This window comes from Halichoeres trimaculatus, unplaced genomic scaffold, assembly GCF_033239565.1.
Source record: "Halichoeres trimaculatus isolate MK-OKI-2021-1 unplaced genomic scaffold, fHalTri1.1 fHalTri1_scaffold_13, whole genome shotgun sequence".
In the NCBI taxonomy this organism is placed as follows: Eukaryota; Metazoa; Chordata; class Actinopteri; order Labriformes; family Labridae; genus Halichoeres; species Halichoeres trimaculatus.
This window is the reverse complement of record NW_027437191.1, coordinates 31,113,937-31,134,466: the sequence shown is the minus strand read 5'-3', so window position 1 is coordinate 31,134,466 and position 20,530 is coordinate 31,113,937. Positions and strand designations below refer to the sequence as shown.

Below are 20,530 nucleotides of genomic sequence, written 5' to 3'. Positions count from 1 at the left end.
CTTAAGCCAGAGTTTTCAGAAAATATTGTTTTCAGTGACCTAAAACTGTGGTTTCGTGAGGACGGCAGGCCTCAATGTATAAAAATATATGCGGTTTCCCAAATACCCAGCCACATGTGGACATGGCCTCAGATAAGTCACCGTGGATCTGGTTCTGCCTGTTTTTGCTCTCCATACAGACTGATTCCTGACGTATACAAAGGGCTGCTGATACATGTTCCCTCACTTCTTGCTCTGTACAGCTGTAGAAACAGAAACATGACACTTGAGGAAAAAAGTGGAAACAGATTTGACATTTCTATGTAGAACCTGTAAATAGGGATCAAGTATCAAAAGTAAATTGTTTTTGCACCAACTTAAAATAAACTGAATGAAACACAAACCAACATGCAGAAAGTCCATCAAAACGAAAATGAAAGTCATTTAGACTCCACTGAGACTCCACACTCTCTGCTCGTGACTTCCTGATTGAAACCTGAGGGCAGCGTTTCAGGCTCTCGATGGGGAAGTCTCATCTCATCACCACTTATTGTATGATTTCATCTCACATGAAGTCTCCGCCCACTCACAAACTCAATACAACGTTCTGGTTAAGAGCCAGACGGTAACAGCAAACTCACACGGGTTTCTTGGCTTCCTGCGAAAACACTTTCTGATTGCTGCCACATTACAGAGCAGCATGCTTTATTTCTGTTTCAGGCAGCCGCGCCATGAAAACCGCAGGAAGTTTACAAGAAAAGCAGCTGGTGTGAAAACAGGCAGTTAAAACCTCTCTGTGTTGTACATCTGTGTGTGTTTTTTTTCCTAAGCTGATCTGCACACATGTGACTAATAATATCTCTGCTGTTTGAGGGGGCTGAGGCTGAATGTGCAGCTGCTGCTGAGTTTAACTGTTAGTTTTTCAAGATTTAGTTTGACAGAGAGGAAACTCCTCCAACTGCTGCTTGCGTAAGCCTTTCAAAAAATCAGATTTTAAAAGAAAGAATAAAAGTCTTAATATCCCAAAGAAACAAACACTCCTTGGTATTAAATGACAAAAAATGGTACTGATAAAAGATAAACCTCCTCGAGAAAGTTTCTTACATCTTCAAATCCAGTTCAAAGTCAATGTTTATGAGATTTAGTAACATTAAAAAAGTCCAGTCATATTTGGTTGAATTGTGGATGACAAGGACAGAATCTATTGAGGACTGAAAATGCCAAAATTTCAAATAAATTAAAGTGACAATAAAAACAAAAATAAAAATATATATGCATAAGTAAATAAATAAATAAACAAATAAAAGAACAAAATACGGAAATAAATACAAAATAAATGTGGAAATAGAATTAAATATTCTGTAAATATTTTTCTGTATTTCATGGTGGCAGTGTCTGCCAAAAAATAAAAATATAAATATAAAAATAGATAAATATGAGAGCACAGCGCTTTTATTTCCTTTTTTTAAAAATTGATATTTAATTTTATTTCCACAATTCTTTTTGTATTTAATTCTGTATTAATTTTTACTTTTATTTATTTATTTATTTTACTTGTGTATATATTTATTTTTTAATATTTTTTTTACTGTCACTTGTATTTATTTTTAATTTTTAGAATTTTTGGTCCGCCATAAGAAACTATCAGGGAAAGTCAAGAGTCATTTTTGTTTCAGCAATGGTTTAATTTCCTTGTCGCACATGTATTTAATTAAATTTAATTATTAAAATTACTGCGTGAAGCAGGATAATTACTTTTGGTGGTTACCTGCAGGGAAACAAAAATTAGCGATCATTTACAGAGCTATTACCAGCAATGGATCTAATTAATATCATTCACAAAACCTTGGCTGATCCTTTCCTCGAAGCCAGACACATGAACAGACAAACTGGAGAGGATCAGGGCGACTGAGTTTTGTTTTTTTGCAAAGTTTGGCTCGTAAAATAAAAAAGATACTTGAAAACTTGTTTTCAACTGACTTTAAAATGTGAGTTCTGATCTTCTTTCTCCATAAGAAAAAAAAAGAAAACAACAGAAAATATCCTTTTGATTTATTTCAATGTACAGTCTTTTTTTACGGTTTGGCGTGAGGCGTCTTCTGTACAGACACCAAAGTATAGCAAAGAGATTTCTGAACCATCTTCAAGTCGCCATGTGAGGTACTGCAGTTTTTAGTACTTTTCACAAGTACTAACACTGTAGTTTTCCACTATCATTAAAAAAGGAGGTTGGCACATCAGCTTCCTGTTAGTGAAGCCAAAACATTTGAAGCTCCCTCTACTGGCTGGATGTAGTGTGTGCTCATTAAGCTTATATCCATCAGAGTTGCCAACTCCTCAGTAAAGAAAGTTGCTATTGGCTGTCCCCAAAGTTGCTTAAAGTTGACGCCATCACCTAATTTGAATAATGAGTCATTTGCATGTTATTGTCATGGCCGTTGCAGGAGAGAGGAATGATATCATAAAGAGACAGAAAGTTAAAAAAAACAGGAGTAATAGGTTTAAAGCTACAAATGAATTATCTTTTGTCCATTTTTGTGTTTTTTTTAAATGTTAAATGTTCAATCCTCTTTTTCCAGGATGAGACCAACAAAAGTGACTCATTTGCATGCATATTGCTCTGGCTGCAGCTGGGAGGGACTACTGCACGAGTGAAGATAAATACTTGTTTTTATGTCTCAAAACTGCAGAAAAGACGCTAGATTTGTCGCTAGTTGCTTTTTTGAAAAAAAGTTGCAAGAGGGGTTTGAAAAGTTCCTTAATACAGCAACAAAGTAGCCTCTTACCAAGCTGTTTTTTTCTGAGAAGTTTGGTTTAACATTTGGTGATATAAAAAGGATTCTAACAACAATTTTTTAAAGCAGGCTCAAGACCCAGTTATTTCATTTTGCTTTTAATATCTTTTAATTAATTTTTTTAATTCTAATTTTAATCAATTTTTTTAATTTTAATATTATTTTTATTTTATTTTATAGTTATATTTATTCATTACACTTGTTTATTTTATTTATTAAATTATTTAATTTATATTTTAGCCTTTTTATTATCTGTTCATTTTTTTAGCTATGTAGCGATTAAAAATCAACTCACAAGTCATTGAATTTTCTAAACCCATACATTTTATTTTATTTTTTTCAAGATGACTCCAGAACTATTTATGTCATGGTTAATAGTGACTTGAAGCTGTGGCGTTTCATTGGTAGTGATGGGATGTCGTCGGCGCCTGTAACAGGGATCCACTATTGTCAACAGTAGTAATAGGTTTATAATTACAAATAATTTTTCTTTTATCTATTCTTGTTTTTTTTAACATCAAATTATCAACCCTCCTCTTTTATTCAAGCTTGTGACCAGCAAAAGTGACTCAAAATACTCCCGCACATGCCCGACTCATTTTGACGCAGTTTGCTCTGGCTGCAGCTGGGAGGGACTGCTGCGCGAGTGAGGAGGACCTGTCCACCTGAGAGTGGTTTAACTTGTAGATATTTTCAGTGTGTGTTTGTTACAGTATGAGCGTCAGAAGGTGTGAACCTCGAAGCTCGCCATCTTACCGATTCAGTGCAAAGGCGTAGTGGAACTTCACATGAGGATGAGCCATGGGGTCAAAGGTCGGGAGCTTCTCCAGGGTCTCCACCAGCTTCACGATCGACTCATAATCCTGGAATAAAAAAACGGAAACACAGATGAGCTCTTGTTGAACTCCAATGTTTTCAAACTCTACAGATCGTGAAGCTGCGGAGTCGCTTTAAAGGTCGAGGTGGTAAATTCCTCACGTCCTGTTATTCACTCTGTCTCAATCTCCAAAAGCTCGTTAATAATGAAGCGGCTCCTTCATCACATGTTGTTGCCCTTACATGGTTACTATACTCAACCCATGTTGAATAATTCAGCACGTCCTCAATGCTTGTTGTTGTAATGAATGATACATGAGGCTGAGCGCTGCTGGTGGTGAGTGGGACGATCTGGGCGGTGGGCGCCATCGCAATGTGGAGACTAAAGAGGAGAAGGAGCGGCGGATTTAAGATGAGTAGACCTAAAGTGTTGCCTGGAGCTCTCTATAGGCAGTCAGGAAACTGTACTCATGAAGGGATGATGCTGATGCAGTGACCCACCTCTAACCAGTGAGTTTGTACAGTAGCTTCGTTTACAAGGTCACGAACACAAGCAGAAAGCTCAGACAATCTGCACTTTGTCAGCAAACTGTTTGAGCTAAAGCTGACTGTCTCATACACATCTGTAGTCCATAGAAGAAAGTTTCACAGTCAATCAGAGAGCTACATCGACCATGAGTACCTGGATGTCCCTGTACGTGAGCAGCAGGTTGATGACGATGTCCACCGAAAGGCACTCCACGTTGTCGAGCCGCTGCTGGATGCGGCTCAGCTCGGCAGCCAGCTCCATGCCGGTGTACAGCTCCCGGGCCTTGCGGATCTCATTCAGGATGGTCTCACGGAAATACTGGCTGTGATGGAAGATGAAGACACGAGAAAGGTTAGCGCCTTCATTAACAAACCCAGACTCTGTCAGGGAAAGAAAAACAGTTTCATCTGAAAGCTGCTTCCTGTCGTGTCTTATTAACGTCAGTGATCAAACTGTTTTACGATGTAAACTGTCTCCCTGAGGGGCAATTCTGGTATTTTTTATTCTTTATTTTTTAATTTCCTGGATTAGTTAGCAGTGTAATATAATTGCAGATAGAGTGGAACTATTTTTCTGCCTGTTTCTAAATAACAGAGCAGGCCATAAAACCCAAATTGTATTAAATACGACTCAATTTTCATTTTCTTTTTCATTGAGTATGAGTTAAGGAGACAAGAAACCAAAACCTAAACCTAGCTAACCTCCCAAAACTGAACAGATTTCTCTCAAAAACAAAATAAAAACAGTGTACAAGTGTTTCCCCTATAATGACTGTTTCAAAGTGGACATTTGTTGGATGTTCACTAACTGCACGTGACCTTTGATAACACATTAGCATTTTGGGAGTTTTATCAACTCAAATCAGTTTCACACTGTGGAGCAGACATGGTCTTGAATGCCAAAGCCCCCTGATGACACTAACTATGGAAGCCTACTGAGGACAAAATTCAAATGAAAATGAAATACAGGAAATACATTTTCATTTCAAGAATATTAGCCCAATATTTGAGTCATAATGAAAATTAAACATCAAGCGTCCATTTTTTTTATTTTTATCTTCAATACTGCACTTTCTGTGACATTATTCAAATTAAAATGCAAAAATGAAAAAAAAAAATCCTACTGTTTTTACAAAATAAGAGTCATAAAACAGATTTTTTTAATTTATTTTTGAATTTCTTGTTTTTGTGTGACAGTATCTCGTACAAACACAAATTTATTTGCTTTAGAATTTCTTGATTGTTTTTAGAACATTTGTTTTTTTTCCCTTTTTTTTCTGTCAGGATTTCCTTTTTATCTTTGTCTTTGTCTTTGTGTGTGTATTTTGAATGTGGTTTGGGACAGGGGGGATTGCAGGGGTCTTGTGTTTTCACGTTATTCAATTATGCAATTTTCTGCTTTTTATTTCACTTTTTTTTATTTTATTTATTTTTTGTAAATCACTTTTTATTTCAAAGTCCTGTATGAAAAGTGCTATACTAATAGTGTTTGATTGATTGATTGAAATACTATTTCAAGGAGGAACAGGAATTTGTCTATTTTTGATTTTCCTGTTTTTATGAGATACTACCTCATAAAAACAGGAATCTGAAAAGTAAAGGAATTCCTTAAAATCTTTAATCGTCATCTCAGTGAAGAAACATGAAACATGTAAATGTAAACTAAAACACATTAAAAAGCCTATTTTACATGGTTAGCAGCAAAAACATGCTGCAACCCATCATGCCGTAGAGCATCATGGGAAATCCTGTTTTTACCAGATAGTATCTAATAAAAACAGGAAAGTCTAAAATAAATAAATTCCTTTATTTATGAGATAGTATAAAAACAGGAGGATTTTTTTTCAAGTGGATGCAACAAGCCATTTTAATTTAAAGCTTAATTAGGGATGGGTACCAAATTAGGTACTTCTATGGGTACCGACCAAATTCTGTCAAAAGTACCGAGTTACGAATGATCAAGAGGTACCGTGTTTAGGTACCTAAACGCATCCTTGTAACTGTGAGAGAGTGGAGAGTAGGCAATTTTCCATGCTGGACACAAACGCAGCATCATAAGGTTATGTATTGAAGAATAAATATGTTAGATTGAAAAAGTTTTACATTTTATTATTACCCAATGTATATTTTTTACCACATAAACACAAAAGTACCTAAAACTAGTACCATTAAGTACCTATACCAATTGCCAGGTACTGGGTACTGGTACCGTATTGTTTTAAATGTGAAAGTTACCCATCCCTTGTTTTCAGCTTGTTAACTTCTAATAAATGATTAAATTTCATTATGACTCAAATATTGGGCCTATATTCTTGAAATGAAAATGTATTTCCCTTATTGCCTTTTCATTTGAATTTTGTCCTAAATACACTTCCATAGATTTCTGTATGTACCTATCTGATATATTTGATTTTCTTGCTCATTTACCTCAAATAAACTGAAAAAATAATCTTTTGTATCTGAACCAGGACTCATGCAGGGATCATCTGATGCAAATTGTTGTCACATCCCACACTGCTCTACGCTCTCCTCCTCACAGGGAGTTGTAAGGTGAAGGTCTGAAACCATGACTCACTACATTCTCTCGATTCACATAATAAATCTGTTCCACGTGAGCTGGCTGACTGAAATCAAATTACACTTCATTAGTAAAAAATCTGGCGACACTGGCAGAAAACATTATATGAAAAATGTCTGTGATAATTCATAGCACTGGTTTGTGCAGCATGGCAAACTAAATTTAATCTGGGGTATTATTTATGGCTTCATAAATGGAAGGCATGCTCCTTTACACAATGTACCGAATGCATAGCTGCGAGATGAACACTCTCTGCTGAGCTCACTGGTTGTTATAAATGTTCTTCAGGAGACAAAAAGATTTATCAGAGTTGTTCTTTCAAAACCCTGAGTCATTATTCCAGGAGCTGAGAGAGGCAGAGCTGCTGCATCTCCTGTTGGCATGAAAGCTTAAAATATTTCTCCAGCAGCCGAGGTGCTGATAAATGTTTCTCTCTTTTTCAAAATGTGGCGCACCACGCAAGTCAAAGTTGAGAGATGTGCTACATGGAAATGATAAAAGCACGAAAAAATGAGAAGAGTGGGACAGTAAAACAAAGGCCACAGCTCTGCTAAAACGTTCAAACGCACGAGTTAAATTGCTTTTTCAAGAAACAGAGATTTTCCTGCCTCCACCTGATGTTTGTTGATTCAAACCTCCCTACTCTTTCCCTGAATTTCTACTCGATCCACTGTCCTGTGCTTTCCAAATAAAGGCCACAAAATACAACTTAAAAAATCACGACATGCAGCCAAAGCAGACTCTAGAAAGAGAGAAAGAGAAAACTACCCCTGACATAGGAAATAATTGAGTCAAAGTGCCCCATCTGGAGCCCAGAGAAACCCTGGAATTATCGAGTATTACTTTGACAGCGTCCTCTATGCAGTGACTACCTCCTACTTGAATCAACATACACCTAAATCTGTACTGTAAACATCCTCTCTTTCATTATGATCTTGTTTTCTGAATGAGTAACAGTAACATTGAATTCAGAGGAACTTCTTGTTAGCAGGAACTACTTTACATAGATTTCATCGTTTGCTTCCTCAAACTCATTGGTTTGCTGCCAGTGATGAATTGTTTCCTTTAACAGTTACTGGACCGGAAAATAAACGATGCAGGGAGGAACCAAATACAGTTATCACATATTTACAGAAAATTTAGCTAGAACAGGAGACGCAGGCATGACTTTACATAAGCTAGCCATTAGCTAGATAGAAAGATAGATAGATAAATACTTTATTGATCCCCCGTAGGAGAAATTCAATTGTTCAGCAGCTGTACATACACACACATACTCATTCAAAAACAGGTTAAAAAAAGTTACCAACTATATAAATATAAATAAATAAAAAGATAAAAAGAAGTGCACATGTTCAGACTGAGCTGTTATACAGTCTTAAAGCAGCAGGAACAAAAGACTTCTTAAACTTAACTTAAGCTAGAACTAAAATCACATTTAATCCTCTCTGGGCTTTTCCATGTCATGACGAATCGTTAACATTTAATGAATATATTTTATTCAGTGCGTTTTTCTATATTACTACATGATAGTAGAAACATAGCTAGCAGCTAAGCTCAAGATACCAGTACGAACGTTAGCCTTTTAATAAGGTGGCAATGTTAGCTTGTTAGAGAAGCAGTAACTTTAGCTTTAAAGAGGAGTGGTAACACTAGCTTTTTAGGTAAGTGGTTATGTTGGCTTTGTCATAAAGTGATAACGTTCTGTTTGCAGAAAGAAGTAACATTAGCTTTGTAGAAAAGTTGTGAGGCTAGCTTTGTAGGGTAGTTGTATAAGCTTTGTAAAAAGGTGGTAGTGTTATCTTTGGAGGTTACCTTTGGTTTTTTAGAAAGTGGGAACATTGGCTTTGTAAAGATGTGTAGAGAAGAGTTAGCTTTGTAAACAAGTTGGAACTTTAGCTTTAAAGCGGTAGTGTTAGCCTTGTAGAAAAGTGTTGGCATTAGCTTAGAAGAAGGTAGCTACATCAGCTTTGTAGAGAAGTAGTAACGTTAGCTGTGTTAAAGTAAGCTTTGTGGATGAGAGTTAGCTATGTTGACAAGTTGTAGCTTTAGCTCTGAAGTAAGTAGTAGTGTTAGCCTCCAAGAAAAGTGGTAGCATTAGCTTTTTGAGAAGGTATCTATGTAACTGGTAACATTAGCTTTGCAAAGATGTGTTAAAGTAAGCCTAATAGTAAAGAGTGTGCTTTGTAGAAAAGTTGTAACTTTAGCTTTGTAGTAAGTACAAAATCGTAGTGTTAGCTTTCTAGAAAACTGGCAGTGTTAGCATTGAAGAAGGAAGCTAAGTCAGCGTTGTAGAGAAGTGGTTACATTAGCTATGCAAATATGTGTTAAAGTAACCTTTGTAGATAAAAGTTAGCTTCGTTGACAAGTTGTAGCTTTAACTTTTTAGTAAAAAGTAAGCTGTAGTGTTAGCTTTGAAGAGGGTGGCTGTGTCAGCTTTGTAAACAGGTGTTAACATTAGCTTTGCATTGATGTGTAAACTAAGCTTTGTAGATAGGAGTATGCTTTGTTGACAAGTTGAAGCTTTAGCTTTTTAGTAAGTCATAGTGTTAGCTTAACAGAAAAGTGGTAGCGTTAGCTTTAAAAGAGGTAGCTACATCAGGTTTTTTGAAATGTGGTAACATTAGATTTGAAAAGATGTTTTAAGTAAGTGTAGCAGAGAAGAGTTTGTTTGTTGACAAGCTGTAGCTTCAGCTTAGTGCTAGCTTTATAGAAAAGTGGTAGTGTTAGCTTTGCAGACAAGTCAGAGCTTTAGCTTTGAAGTAAGTAGTAGTGTTAGCTTTGTAGAAAAGTGGTAGCATTAGCTTTTTAAGATGGTATCTATGTAATCTTTGTAAGAGATTAGTAACATTAGCTTTGCAAAGATGTGTTAAAGTAAGCCCAATAGAAAAGAGTCTGCTTTGTAGAGAAGTTGCAGCTTTAGCTTTGTAGTAAGCAGTAGTATTAGCTTTACAGAAAAGTAGAAGCGTTAGCTTTGACGAAGGTAGCGTCATTAGCTTTGTAGAGAAGTTGTAGCTTCAGCTTAGTAGTAAGTAGTAGTATTAGCTCTGTAGAAAAGTTGTAGTGTTAGCTTTGATGGAGGTAGCTAAGTTGGCTTTGTAGAGAAGTAGTAACATTAGCTTTGCCAAGATGTGTTAAAATAAGCTTAGGAGAGACGAGTAAGGATTGTAGAGAAGTTGTAATTTTAGCTTTGTGGTGAGGTGGTAACTCATGTTAGCATTAACCTGTGCGAAATTAAGTAACCCTTGAGCTCTGCTAGCGTATAGCTCAAAGCATCACCTGTTGCCCATTTATACTGATTATTATCCCTGCTTAACATCACTTACGTTCTTTTATACACAATTATTGACCCACATTAGTTATATATGTGCAAGGGTCTCCAGTTTATGAATCTTTAAAACTTAATAAAATACAGCAGCCTGGATGTTATTTCTTAAATTAATACAGTGATAACCCATGTGAAATGTCTGGTTTAGAAAGACTAAAAATTATATATCAGTGCAGCCACTATGAGTGTCTCATCCTACTTACTGGGAGTTTGCCTGCGACACCTTGAGCAGCTGGACGAAGCGGTCGAGCAGGGGCATGCAGATGGGTCCCAGCAGCATCTCAAAGCTGGGCTGCATCAGCTCGGTCAGGCCCTTCATCAGGCTGCTCTCACAGCAGTACACCTTGTTGTGGGGCGTCACCATGTACGGGATGAAGGTGTAGTTTGCTGAGCATGTCTGTTGAGACAAAAAACATCAGTGGTGAGACTTTTTTTTCACCTGAGGGACAGAATTAGTCTTGAGTCAATCACATCAAGAAAGCTGGAGACTGTGTGGACATATTGACGCCGATCACTCCCACATCTTTTGGAAGTGCCCATTTTGGGTTAATGTTTGTGTTACTTTAGGAAAGATTCTTGGTTGGATTACCTTATGATGTGAAGTTCCTGTATTTTGGTTTGATAGGTGAAAATCTAGTTTTGCAAAACGACTTACACTCAGCGGCTACTTTATTAGGTTCACCTGTCCAACTGCTCATTAACACAAATTTCTCATCAGCCAATCACAAGGCAGCAACTCAATGTATTTAGTCATGTAGACGTGGTCAAGGCGATCTGCTGCAGTTCAAAGCGAGCATCAGAATGAGGAAAAAAAGGTGATTTAAGAGACTTTGAACGTGGCATGGTTGTTGGTCTGAGTATTTCAGAAACTGCTGATCTACTGGGATTTTAACCCACAACCATCTCTAGGGTTTACAGAGAATGGTCCCAAAAAGAGAAAATATCCAGTGAGCAGCAGTTCTGTGGGACAAAATGCCTTGTTGATGCCAGAGGTCAGAGGAGAATGGACAGACTGGTTGGAGCTGATAGAAAGGCAACAGTAACTCAAATAACCACTGGTTACAACCGAGGTCTGCAGAAGAGCATCTCTGAACACACAACACGTCCAACCTTGAGGCAGATGGGCTACAGCAGCAGAAGACCACACCAGGTGACCCTCCTGTCAGCTAAGAACAGGAAACTGAGGCTACAATTCACACAGCAACACCAAAACTGGACAATAGAAGATTGGAAAAACGTTGCCTGGTCTGATGAGTCTGGATTTCTGCTCCACATTCAGATGGTAGGGTCAGAATTTGGCCTCAACAACATGAAAGCATGGATCCATCCTGCCTTGTATCAACGGTTCAGGCTGCTGCTGCTGGTGTAATGGTGTGGGGGATATTTTCTTGGCTCACTTTGGGCCCCTTAGTACCAACTGAGCATGGTTTAAAGTCCACAGCCTACCTGAGTATTGTTGCTGACCATGTCCAACCCTTTATGAGCACAGTGTACCCATCTTCTGATGGCTACTTCCAGCAGGATAACGCTCCATGTCATAAAGCTGGAATCATCTCAGACTGCTTTCTTCAACATGACAATGAGTTCCCTGTACTCAAATGTCCTCCACAGTCCCCAGATCTCAATCCAATAGAGCACCTTTGGGATGTGGTGGAACGGGAGATTCTCATCATGGATGTTCAGACGACAAATCTGCAGCAACTGTGTGATGCTATCATGTCAACATGGACCATATGGATATGCTGGTAATGGGCAGATTTATAAATACAAAATATTTGGTTACTTTCTGTACAATGTGTGTTCACAGTTGTAATATCCACTTCATGATTACCTTATCTAAACCGTGACCCTGCACTCTTCACAGCCACATTTATGGACACTGTACGGTAAACACTACATTATAAAGGGAGGAAGCAGAGAGCCTGGAGGAAGTTCGACATGTTTCCCTTTAGGAGATGGTTACAGGTAATGACATGAGGCTCAGGCTCTGATCTGTCTACCCTCACTTCAGTGTTTATAGCAGCAGGCAGGGTGGGAGACGTGCACCAGCGGTGACAGCCCCATTAGTAGCTGCTGCCTTATAACCACAAACACTTTCAAATTCCTCTTGCTCATGCAGCCTCGTGAAAACCAAGCAGAAACAGAAGCCTGCTGCTCACCCACCGCACAGCTCAACCCTGTTATTTCCTGCAGCTGTGGCATTCAGGAGTAACGCTGTCTTAAGTCTGTTTCAGTTTTAGCAGCAGCGGTAGCACTTTGAGTGTTCGGCTTTATTTACTTAGCTTAAATGCTAAACATGTGTGTTTTGTCTGGAGGGAGATTCCTCTGCTCTGTATCTGTGTTTGTTTTAAGTGCACATTATCCTCGAGCCGCCGTCGTGATGCTACTGTTGCGGCGGCCCACCGCTGCTGAACAAATACAGAGGAAACAAGTGCATGTGGTGTTTACAGACAGATGAAGAAAGAAGAAAGAGACAGGCAGGAAATCCACTACTCCCATCCTCGAGACACATCCGAGATCTTTTCAAGGCGAGCTATTCCCAGAATGTCAGATGTGTGTTGAAACAAAAACATAAGAGCGTCTGAAGGCGGTTGGGCTGCTACCCAGCTGCTTCCTGACTCCTTTAATATTCCATCATGGTTACAGCTTTTCAGCAGCCGCTTTCAGAAAACACTCTGAGGGGAAAAAAATAAAAAAAGGGAAGTGAAAGGAAGGTGCGGCATTGAAAAAATGAAAGCAAACTGCAGACTTCCTATTGAGCAACAGTGGTTGGTGACATCACCTGTTGCTGCAGCGTTGATGCATGCCTTTGAGAATAAACCAGTGACCACATAAGTCTGTGAGACGTTGCAAAAATCCTCAAGCTATATTTAGCTCCTTTGGTGTAGGTGTGATTCATGCAGTCATGCATGAGGGGGATTGGGTCACATGACCTGGTTTGTTTTCCCGGGTTGATGCATATTTCAAAGCAGCAGCAGGTCGTTTGAAAGCTAACCTCTGCTAGTCGCTAACAGGTATCAAGTGTCTGAGCGCCCAGCGAAGCACGTGTGACTGTATCAGGGGGTTTTAGTGAATGTGACAGTGTGGGTTATTCAGTGAATGAATCATCCAATCTATTAGCTGAGCTGACGGTTCATCCATTTGCAGATAAAGCAGAGTAGTATCACAGCTGCATGCCTACGCACTCACCTTTACAGTTAAATTTAATGACTCAACCAACATTAATTAACCACTAGAGCAGGGGTCTGCAACCTTTACTTTCATTGGTGCGTTTTTGCCTCAGCTCACCTGGATTTAAGTCTTTTGGGAGCCACAAAATCTAATTTATCTTAACAGTAAAGACGAGGTGTGTAAAAGTCTATACATCATTAAAATCTAGTGAATAATTCTGTGAACCAGAAGTTTTTTGAATTTTATTAAATTTCTTTCTTTTCTTTCTTTTTTTTTAGTGGCCCTAATCCTCTTCTGTAGTTGTCTGAATTTTTTTGTATACATTTGCAGACTTCTGACTTTTTTTTCTCAGATTTTTTTTTTTTAATAAACTTTCAGAATTCTGACTTTTTTCTCAGGATTCTGACTTTTCTTCTTCTTCTTCAAAAAAAAAAAAAATAATAAAAAAAAATAAAAAAGGATTTAAGAAAACATTTGGATGTCTTTTCTTTTTTTTCAGGGGCCTTCTTTCTATTCCGTAATTGTCTGAGTTTTTCTTTTTTAATAAATTTGCAAGTATTTAAAAAAAACAACAACTTTTTTTTTGACAAATATTCAAAAATGTTTAAAAAGAAGGAAAAATGACAAAAAGTTTGAAATTTAAAAAAGAAGGAAAAATGAGAAAAAAATTGAAATAAAAAAATATGCAAAAAAATAAAAAGTAAAAAAAAAAATTTGCAAAAATTCTTAAATAGTTGAAATTTCAAAAAGCTACAAAATTTCAACACTTTTTGAAATTCCAAAAATTTGCGAAAAAAAAAGAAAAAAAAAAGAAATAAATAAAAAAATCCCCCAAATCAAAATTTAATTTATTTTTCAAGAAATCCAAAATTCTGAAATAATTTTTGAATTTGATAACATTTATGAATAATATTGCTCAACTCATCCTTTTTTGTTGTTTTCTGATGTCATGCCACATATCAAGGATGTTGTCAGTTGAATGAATCCATCCACACAGATTTCAAATCTGTATTTTCTTCCAGATTAGGCTATTTGTTATCTTCCCAGGGCTGTAAAACTTGAGGTTAGCCACAGGTGCTTGGAAAGTTGGTGGGCTATTGGTGTTGTAGGAGGTGAATTATAGTGATGGCAGGATTTATTGACAGATTAAAGCATAGTTGCTGTAGAGGAAGTGGTCCATACTAGAAGCCACCGGTGCCTAAAGCTCATAAAAACTGTGTCTGTGAGCTGCAAATGTAGCTCCAGTCAATGCTACAGCTAGATTAGCAGCTAAACTCATTCAAAAGACAGTTTGAGAGCCGTGTGTGGATGTTAGCCAAATATCCTCTTTTGCAACAAGCCACTAGCGCCTGTCATGTCAGTCAGAGAAACAGAGGTTGGCTGCTGTTGTTAGCATCTAAAATTGGACACACATTGTTTCATAATTTACTACAAATGCGGCGTAGTAAATCAGCTTTTGTTCATCACATCTTAGAACAAAGAGCTTGACAGGCTTGGCATCTGTTAGCTAACTTAGAGTGGGATGAGTTAGCATGAGTGGCATTTTTGATTGTTTCCTGTGCCTTTCATTGTGAGCTCTTTCAGAAAGCAGCGGATAATGTTTATATTTACTCCAGATATTTGCACAAAGGGGAGAAGAGTTCATCATCATCATATGTGGAAAAAATAGCCTTTGATTTCATAAAACACAGATCTGACTTGACTTGGTTTGGAGCTGGTTTTTTATTGTCTGAAAGTCCCTGGAGACCTTTTTGTTGTTGGGAATGACTACATATAAAAAATACTGTTTTTCTCACATACGTGGAGAAAAAACAGCCTTGGAAAGATGGAATATACAATAAAAAAGATCAAAACTCGGTCAATGCTGCACTTTTAAAAGTGCTTTCATCAGCACAGAGGCTGGTTAAGAGCATGTGCACCAGAGCAGAGGGCGGTTAAGTGCCTTAATAGAAAAAGAAGAAAGAGACAGAACAAAGACCAAGGGCACAAACGAGACATCGGTGGGTTCCCACTCTCACACACACTGTGGGAGATAATCAGCCCTCCTCACACGGAGCTGGTCGGTGTCAGACAGCGGTACGTTTCATGCAGCGCGGGGCCATCTCCTTTGGCTGAAAAGCCACTTAAGAGAGATAAGCCTTTCATCTCACACATGAACACGGACTCCTGGACAACCATTAACTGGCTCCCAGGCGTCCTGCTCCATCACATATTATACAGGGGCGTGAAATAATAAACTGACAGAAAAAAAACTGATAAATTTTGAAAAGAGTCATTGTATTTCATAACAGTGAAGATATTAATATTTAAATTTAAGACACACCATACTATCACTTTTTGCCCCCCCAAAAATAAAACAAATAAAATAAAAAAATATATAAAATCAAATCAAATAAATAGATAAATAAATGATAAATAAACAAGATTAAATACATACAATCAGATAAAATGAATAAAATCAAATAAATAAATAAACGTGATAAATTTTGAAGAGAGTAAATGTGTTTGATAGCGGTGAAGACATTAATAATTAAATTCAAGAGACACCATCCTATCACTTTTTGTTCCCCCCAAAATTAAAAAAATAAATAAAATAAAAGAAATTATAAAATAAAAATAGATCAAATAAAAAAAAATAAAAATACAAAATAAAATAAATAAATGAATAAATAAATAAAAAAATTAGATCAAAATAAAAATTCAAATAAATAATTAAAAAAAGTAAATACCAGCCTATCACTTTTTGTCCCCCCCAAAAATAAAACAAATTAAATATATAAAAAAATATAAAATAAATTAAATTAAATAAACAAATAATAATAATAATAATAATAATAATAATAATAATAATAAATAAATAAATAAATAAATAAGATAAAATAAATAAAATTGGATAAAAAAAAAATCAAATAAACAAATAAATAGAGTATGCAGGTTGCCCTAAATAAAAAAGAATAAAAATTTTCATCTCATGCTATTTTGACACTTCTATAGTCTCCCTGTTTCCTTCTGTCGCTACAATGGAAAAATAGCATCTGCTTCTAAATGACACACTTTCAGTTTAATTGTTTCTCAGAGAATCAGCTGATGAGTCAAAAGAAAAGGGCAGACTCTGTCAAAGGGAATTAAACTGAACTTGAATATTCAAAATTTCAGTTTCCACATTTCAGTGAAGCATACAGGTGCAGTGGAACACACAGATGTCAGCACGCAACCACAGTGCAAAGCTGGCAGAGCACTATTTTAGAAAGTGAACATCACCACAGACTCGTGGATGAAACTCTTTCACAGACGTAAACAACGACTTTTGCTAAATGAAGTCAAAGAAAGTTGTTGTGCTGAAATGTGCTGCACATTTTGTACATGAACTCCTGCAAAGCTGTTTGAAACAAACAAACAAATCAATAAGATTAATCAATTTATTTCATAGATTTAATAAATTAAAGCTATCTCTAAATTCTCAGTCATGGTTTCAGACCATTCTGCTGCAGAATTGCTGCACTTATTTTAATAAAACGGCTAAAAGCCAAGATCATAAAGTACATTTCATGGCATTCATATGCTCATTGAATCAAAAAACTGGTTAGAACTGTTAAACTCACTGACTGGAATTTTAAACATGTGATGAAAAAATGTAATAGATTGCTATTTAAAAGTGATTAATGGCAAAAATGCATGTCTGTGCATTGAGTAAGAGAAAGGTCACTTGTATAATTTTTGAGCAAATTACTCCATTGGCAGATTTTTTTTACTTGTTCCAAGCAATTCAGACCTTATTTTTGTTTTTAAATAACTTGAAATAAGACATTTCTCTGGACTTGTCAGTTAAATGTGGCTAATATTCAGTCTAAAAAGACATTTTCTACTGAAAATAAGACAAAAAAAACATGATAAGATTTCAGTTTTTGCAGTGCAAAAAGCTCTTAAGAAGAGAAAAAGCTGAAATGTGAAAATGAAAGTCGTATTTTGATCGCAGGCTCATAAACATAATCAAACCATCATTGTACAGTGTCTGACTTTGGACTTTTAAAAACAACTGTGTTTTGATCTAGATCTTTATAATGTTGCATAATGAAACTTGGGATTTACACCACTTGTGTTAGCGAACAAAAGTGAAACCAAAATTCAGAATTCCTGCTTCTTAGATGAAGGATTTCATCACTTTAACACTCTGTGTCTTCTTGTAAATTTCTGAAAATTCAGTACCTATGAGATCTAGATTACAAGTTGAATGAGAGAAAACAACTCAGCAGAAGAAATATCAAGAACATAAACTATTATTGAATCACTGATCAGGGATTCCAAAGTGTGGTGAGCTACCGCCAGGGGGTGCGAGACGTAAGTCTAATGGCAGCTGAGCACCATTATTTGATCTACGGCATGTCTAGGTCTCTATGACAACACCACACCAGCTGACGAAGTTTAAAAGAGAGAAGAGAGATCTGTGTTTTTCTCTGCTGAAGATGATTTCTGTGATTAATTTTGTAGTGATGGTGGACACTGGAGCCAAACTGTCAGACAGAAAAAGGACAGAAGAGCAGAAGAAAGATAAACAAGAGAGCGATAGAGCACGAGCTAAAGGCTAAAAGGGCGAAACTGTTTGTGCTAATGATCATTCCAACACACAGTCAGCAGTTATTCTGCAGTGGTCTGTTCAAACTTGAGAGTCTATCAATAAAATGAAGAGTGAGGTTACGTTAGCTCTGCACATTACAGACATGTCTTAGAGCACCGGGCTGTCAGCCGTGCTAAATATAAACAGCAAATAAACTACTTACAAACTGACAGTGTTTATTGTTGTCACATTAGCCTACAGATACATCGGAACACTGGGCCGCCGATAGCGCTACATATAGCCGGCTGCTACAACCTTCGCTTGATGTCACGTGTCAAAACCGATCTATATGTAACTGTACTGACAAGTCTCTTACCACAGCACGTTGTATCCAGTAAAAAGTTGGCTTGAAAAAAGAAAATTTGTTTTGATCTGATCTCCATTTAATTCCAAAACAAACACACACCTCGCTAAAAGTAATTAACGACAGTGTACAGAGACTCCCGGCCACAAGGTGGCGACTGGCGAGGGAGTGCAATTTAAACAGATCCTCCTCACAGGATCTTTAAATATTTAAATGTTGAATTTCTGTTTCATGGTAATGACTGCTTTTCATCCCTTGATGACCATACTTGACTTTCAAATATCATCATTGTGATTCTTATATTGTTACTTCCTGTTATTCTTCCCACTGTTTCTAATGTGAGAGATCATCAGGCCCATTATTGTACTTTCTGTTCAGTGTTAACAGAAGCCTATTTTATTAAACTGATACCGTATATGTGGCTTTAAAGACCCTGCCTTTTCTTTTTTTTATGTTTTGGCTATTGAGGATGCGTCAGCTAAGGCCATGTCCACACCTAGCTGGGTATTTTTAAAAGCGAGTGTCCTCCCCTTGTTTGTTTTTGAAAATACTTTCGTCCACATGTAGCGGGCAAATCTGCCGATAAGTGCGGCTCAAGGCATGCCAGACATAAAACCCATGCCAGCCAATCAGAATAAACCCCCATAACCCCCCATACATTCAGCTGTGAAGTTTGAAAACTCTGTTTACCGGCGTCCACACGAATCCATGAAACCAAAATTTTCACTTTGGCCGGAGTTTTCAGAAAACATTGTTTTTAGTGACATAAAGCTGTGGTTTCGTGTGGATGACAGGCACGTAAACACATAAAAATACATGGGGTTTTCCAAATACTGGGCTATGTATGGACATGGCCTTAGTCAGGAGATGTGTGGTAGCTGCTGACTTTTATAGTAAAGTAGCCATTTAGAAATCCATAGCACTGGAAAGTAAAGTGTAGGAGGAAACAAAGGTGACAAAGTGAAAAAAAAAGACCAAAGCAAAAACTTGTTTGTATTCTTACTGAGCTAACTAAAGTACATAACAAAAACAAATGTGTATCAGCAGTTAATCTGGGTGAATGTAAGATCCCCTCATTGAACTGAGATGTTACATTAGTGTGACGTGTTGGTGAAGAGCAGGCATCGCTGCACCATCTTATTTGAATGCTGCAGCTTTTGCAAGTCAAATCCTCACAACACGCGAGCGCCTCATGTCACGCAAAGCAGCAGCAACTCCTGAGACAGCTGAGAACAGAGGAGATCAAAATGTTTTACTTTACATTTCTGTGAAACCAAACATTCACGGCTCTTTGAAGACAGCGTGATGCATGAGAGGAAACCTCTCTAACACCAGGGAGAGAAACATAAGGCGCGACACACTCCGCTCCCTGCACATTGCAGAAAAGCATATTCTCTGCAACACATAATGGGTGCGTGTGATGTGTGAGAAACGGGTGAGTAATGTGTGAAAGGCAAAGGAGGGAAAAATAGAGTGCTTTGTGTACTTACAGTGTTCTTCTGGCAAATTATCTCCTGAAAGACAAGAAGGAAAAAAAACATTTAGAGATTCAACAAGAACATTTTGTCCTGAGGGCAATTTGGTTTGGACAGTGTTTCTGATTAAAAGTTAAAAAAATGCCACAAAACGCAATACCTGCCTCCTCACTGAGCCAGGGACACTTAATCAGACGAACACAGACTTTAGGGGGTCTGGCAGGCTGCCTAATATCTTTAAAGTTTTCACTTAAAGCAGCGTCACTTCAGCGGGAGATGGTGCCAGTTTTCATTACAGGTAGAAAAATACACCTCTGAAGAAAAAGATAAGAGCTTTAAACTCCCCAGAGGTCTGATGATCCGTTTGATAAGGAAGGAAATGCATTAAACGCATTTGTCTTCAAACTTTTCAGTCCCTTTAATAGCGATGCTTCAGACTCATTTTATCATCATGTTGCTGTGTTTTCTGTATTGATGCAAATTAACCTGCTACCACTGATACCGTTTCTTGAAATGTTTTTGTCTCTTTTCATCATCTTTGTATTTGGAGTGGATCATTGCTTTGTATGGCTCATTTGTTGGTCATGGACACCAAACTGGTTTTGTCTTTAGTGATATTTTTACTACTTTTTCTCCTGTGTTTGTCTGGAGATCCTACATGTAACCATGGCTGCATTGTTTACATGTGAAATCAGCTGTTGGCAGCCTGTAGCACGTCAATGCTAACTGGTGCAAGGCCTGATGTTTCCACAAGGTGAGGAGAAGGAGGTGAGGACGACGTGCTGGTTCTCAGGTGTGAGCTAAGAAGTGACGACATGGACCTGTCCTTCCATCCATCGTTATTGGGAACGTAAGATCTATCTCCAATAAGATGGACGAGCTAGCTGTGCTAACCCAGCAACAGAGGGAATACCAGAAGGCAGAGTAGCATCATGCTATTC

At 37.4% G+C, this 20,530-nt stretch overlaps 1 protein-coding gene across 2 annotated transcripts in view; it reads right to left on the bottom strand.

Moving 5' to 3' along the window:
- Positions 1-20,530, bottom strand: part of map3k5 (mitogen-activated protein kinase kinase kinase 5) — a 120,985-nt gene that overhangs the window by 58,808 nt on the left and 41,647 nt on the right. For both annotated transcript variants that reach the window (XM_074684670.1, XM_074684671.1), the window contains exons 3-6: positions 19,605-19,628; positions 10,228-10,421; positions 4,273-4,441; positions 3,531-3,637 (exon numbers count right to left, since the gene is read on the bottom strand). In XM_074684670.1, the coding sequence (XP_074540771.1) occupies positions 3,531-3,637; positions 4,273-4,441; positions 10,228-10,421; positions 19,605-19,628 (494 nt within the window). The remainder of the gene's footprint in view (positions 1-3,530; positions 3,638-4,272; positions 4,442-10,227; positions 10,422-19,604; positions 19,629-20,530) is intronic.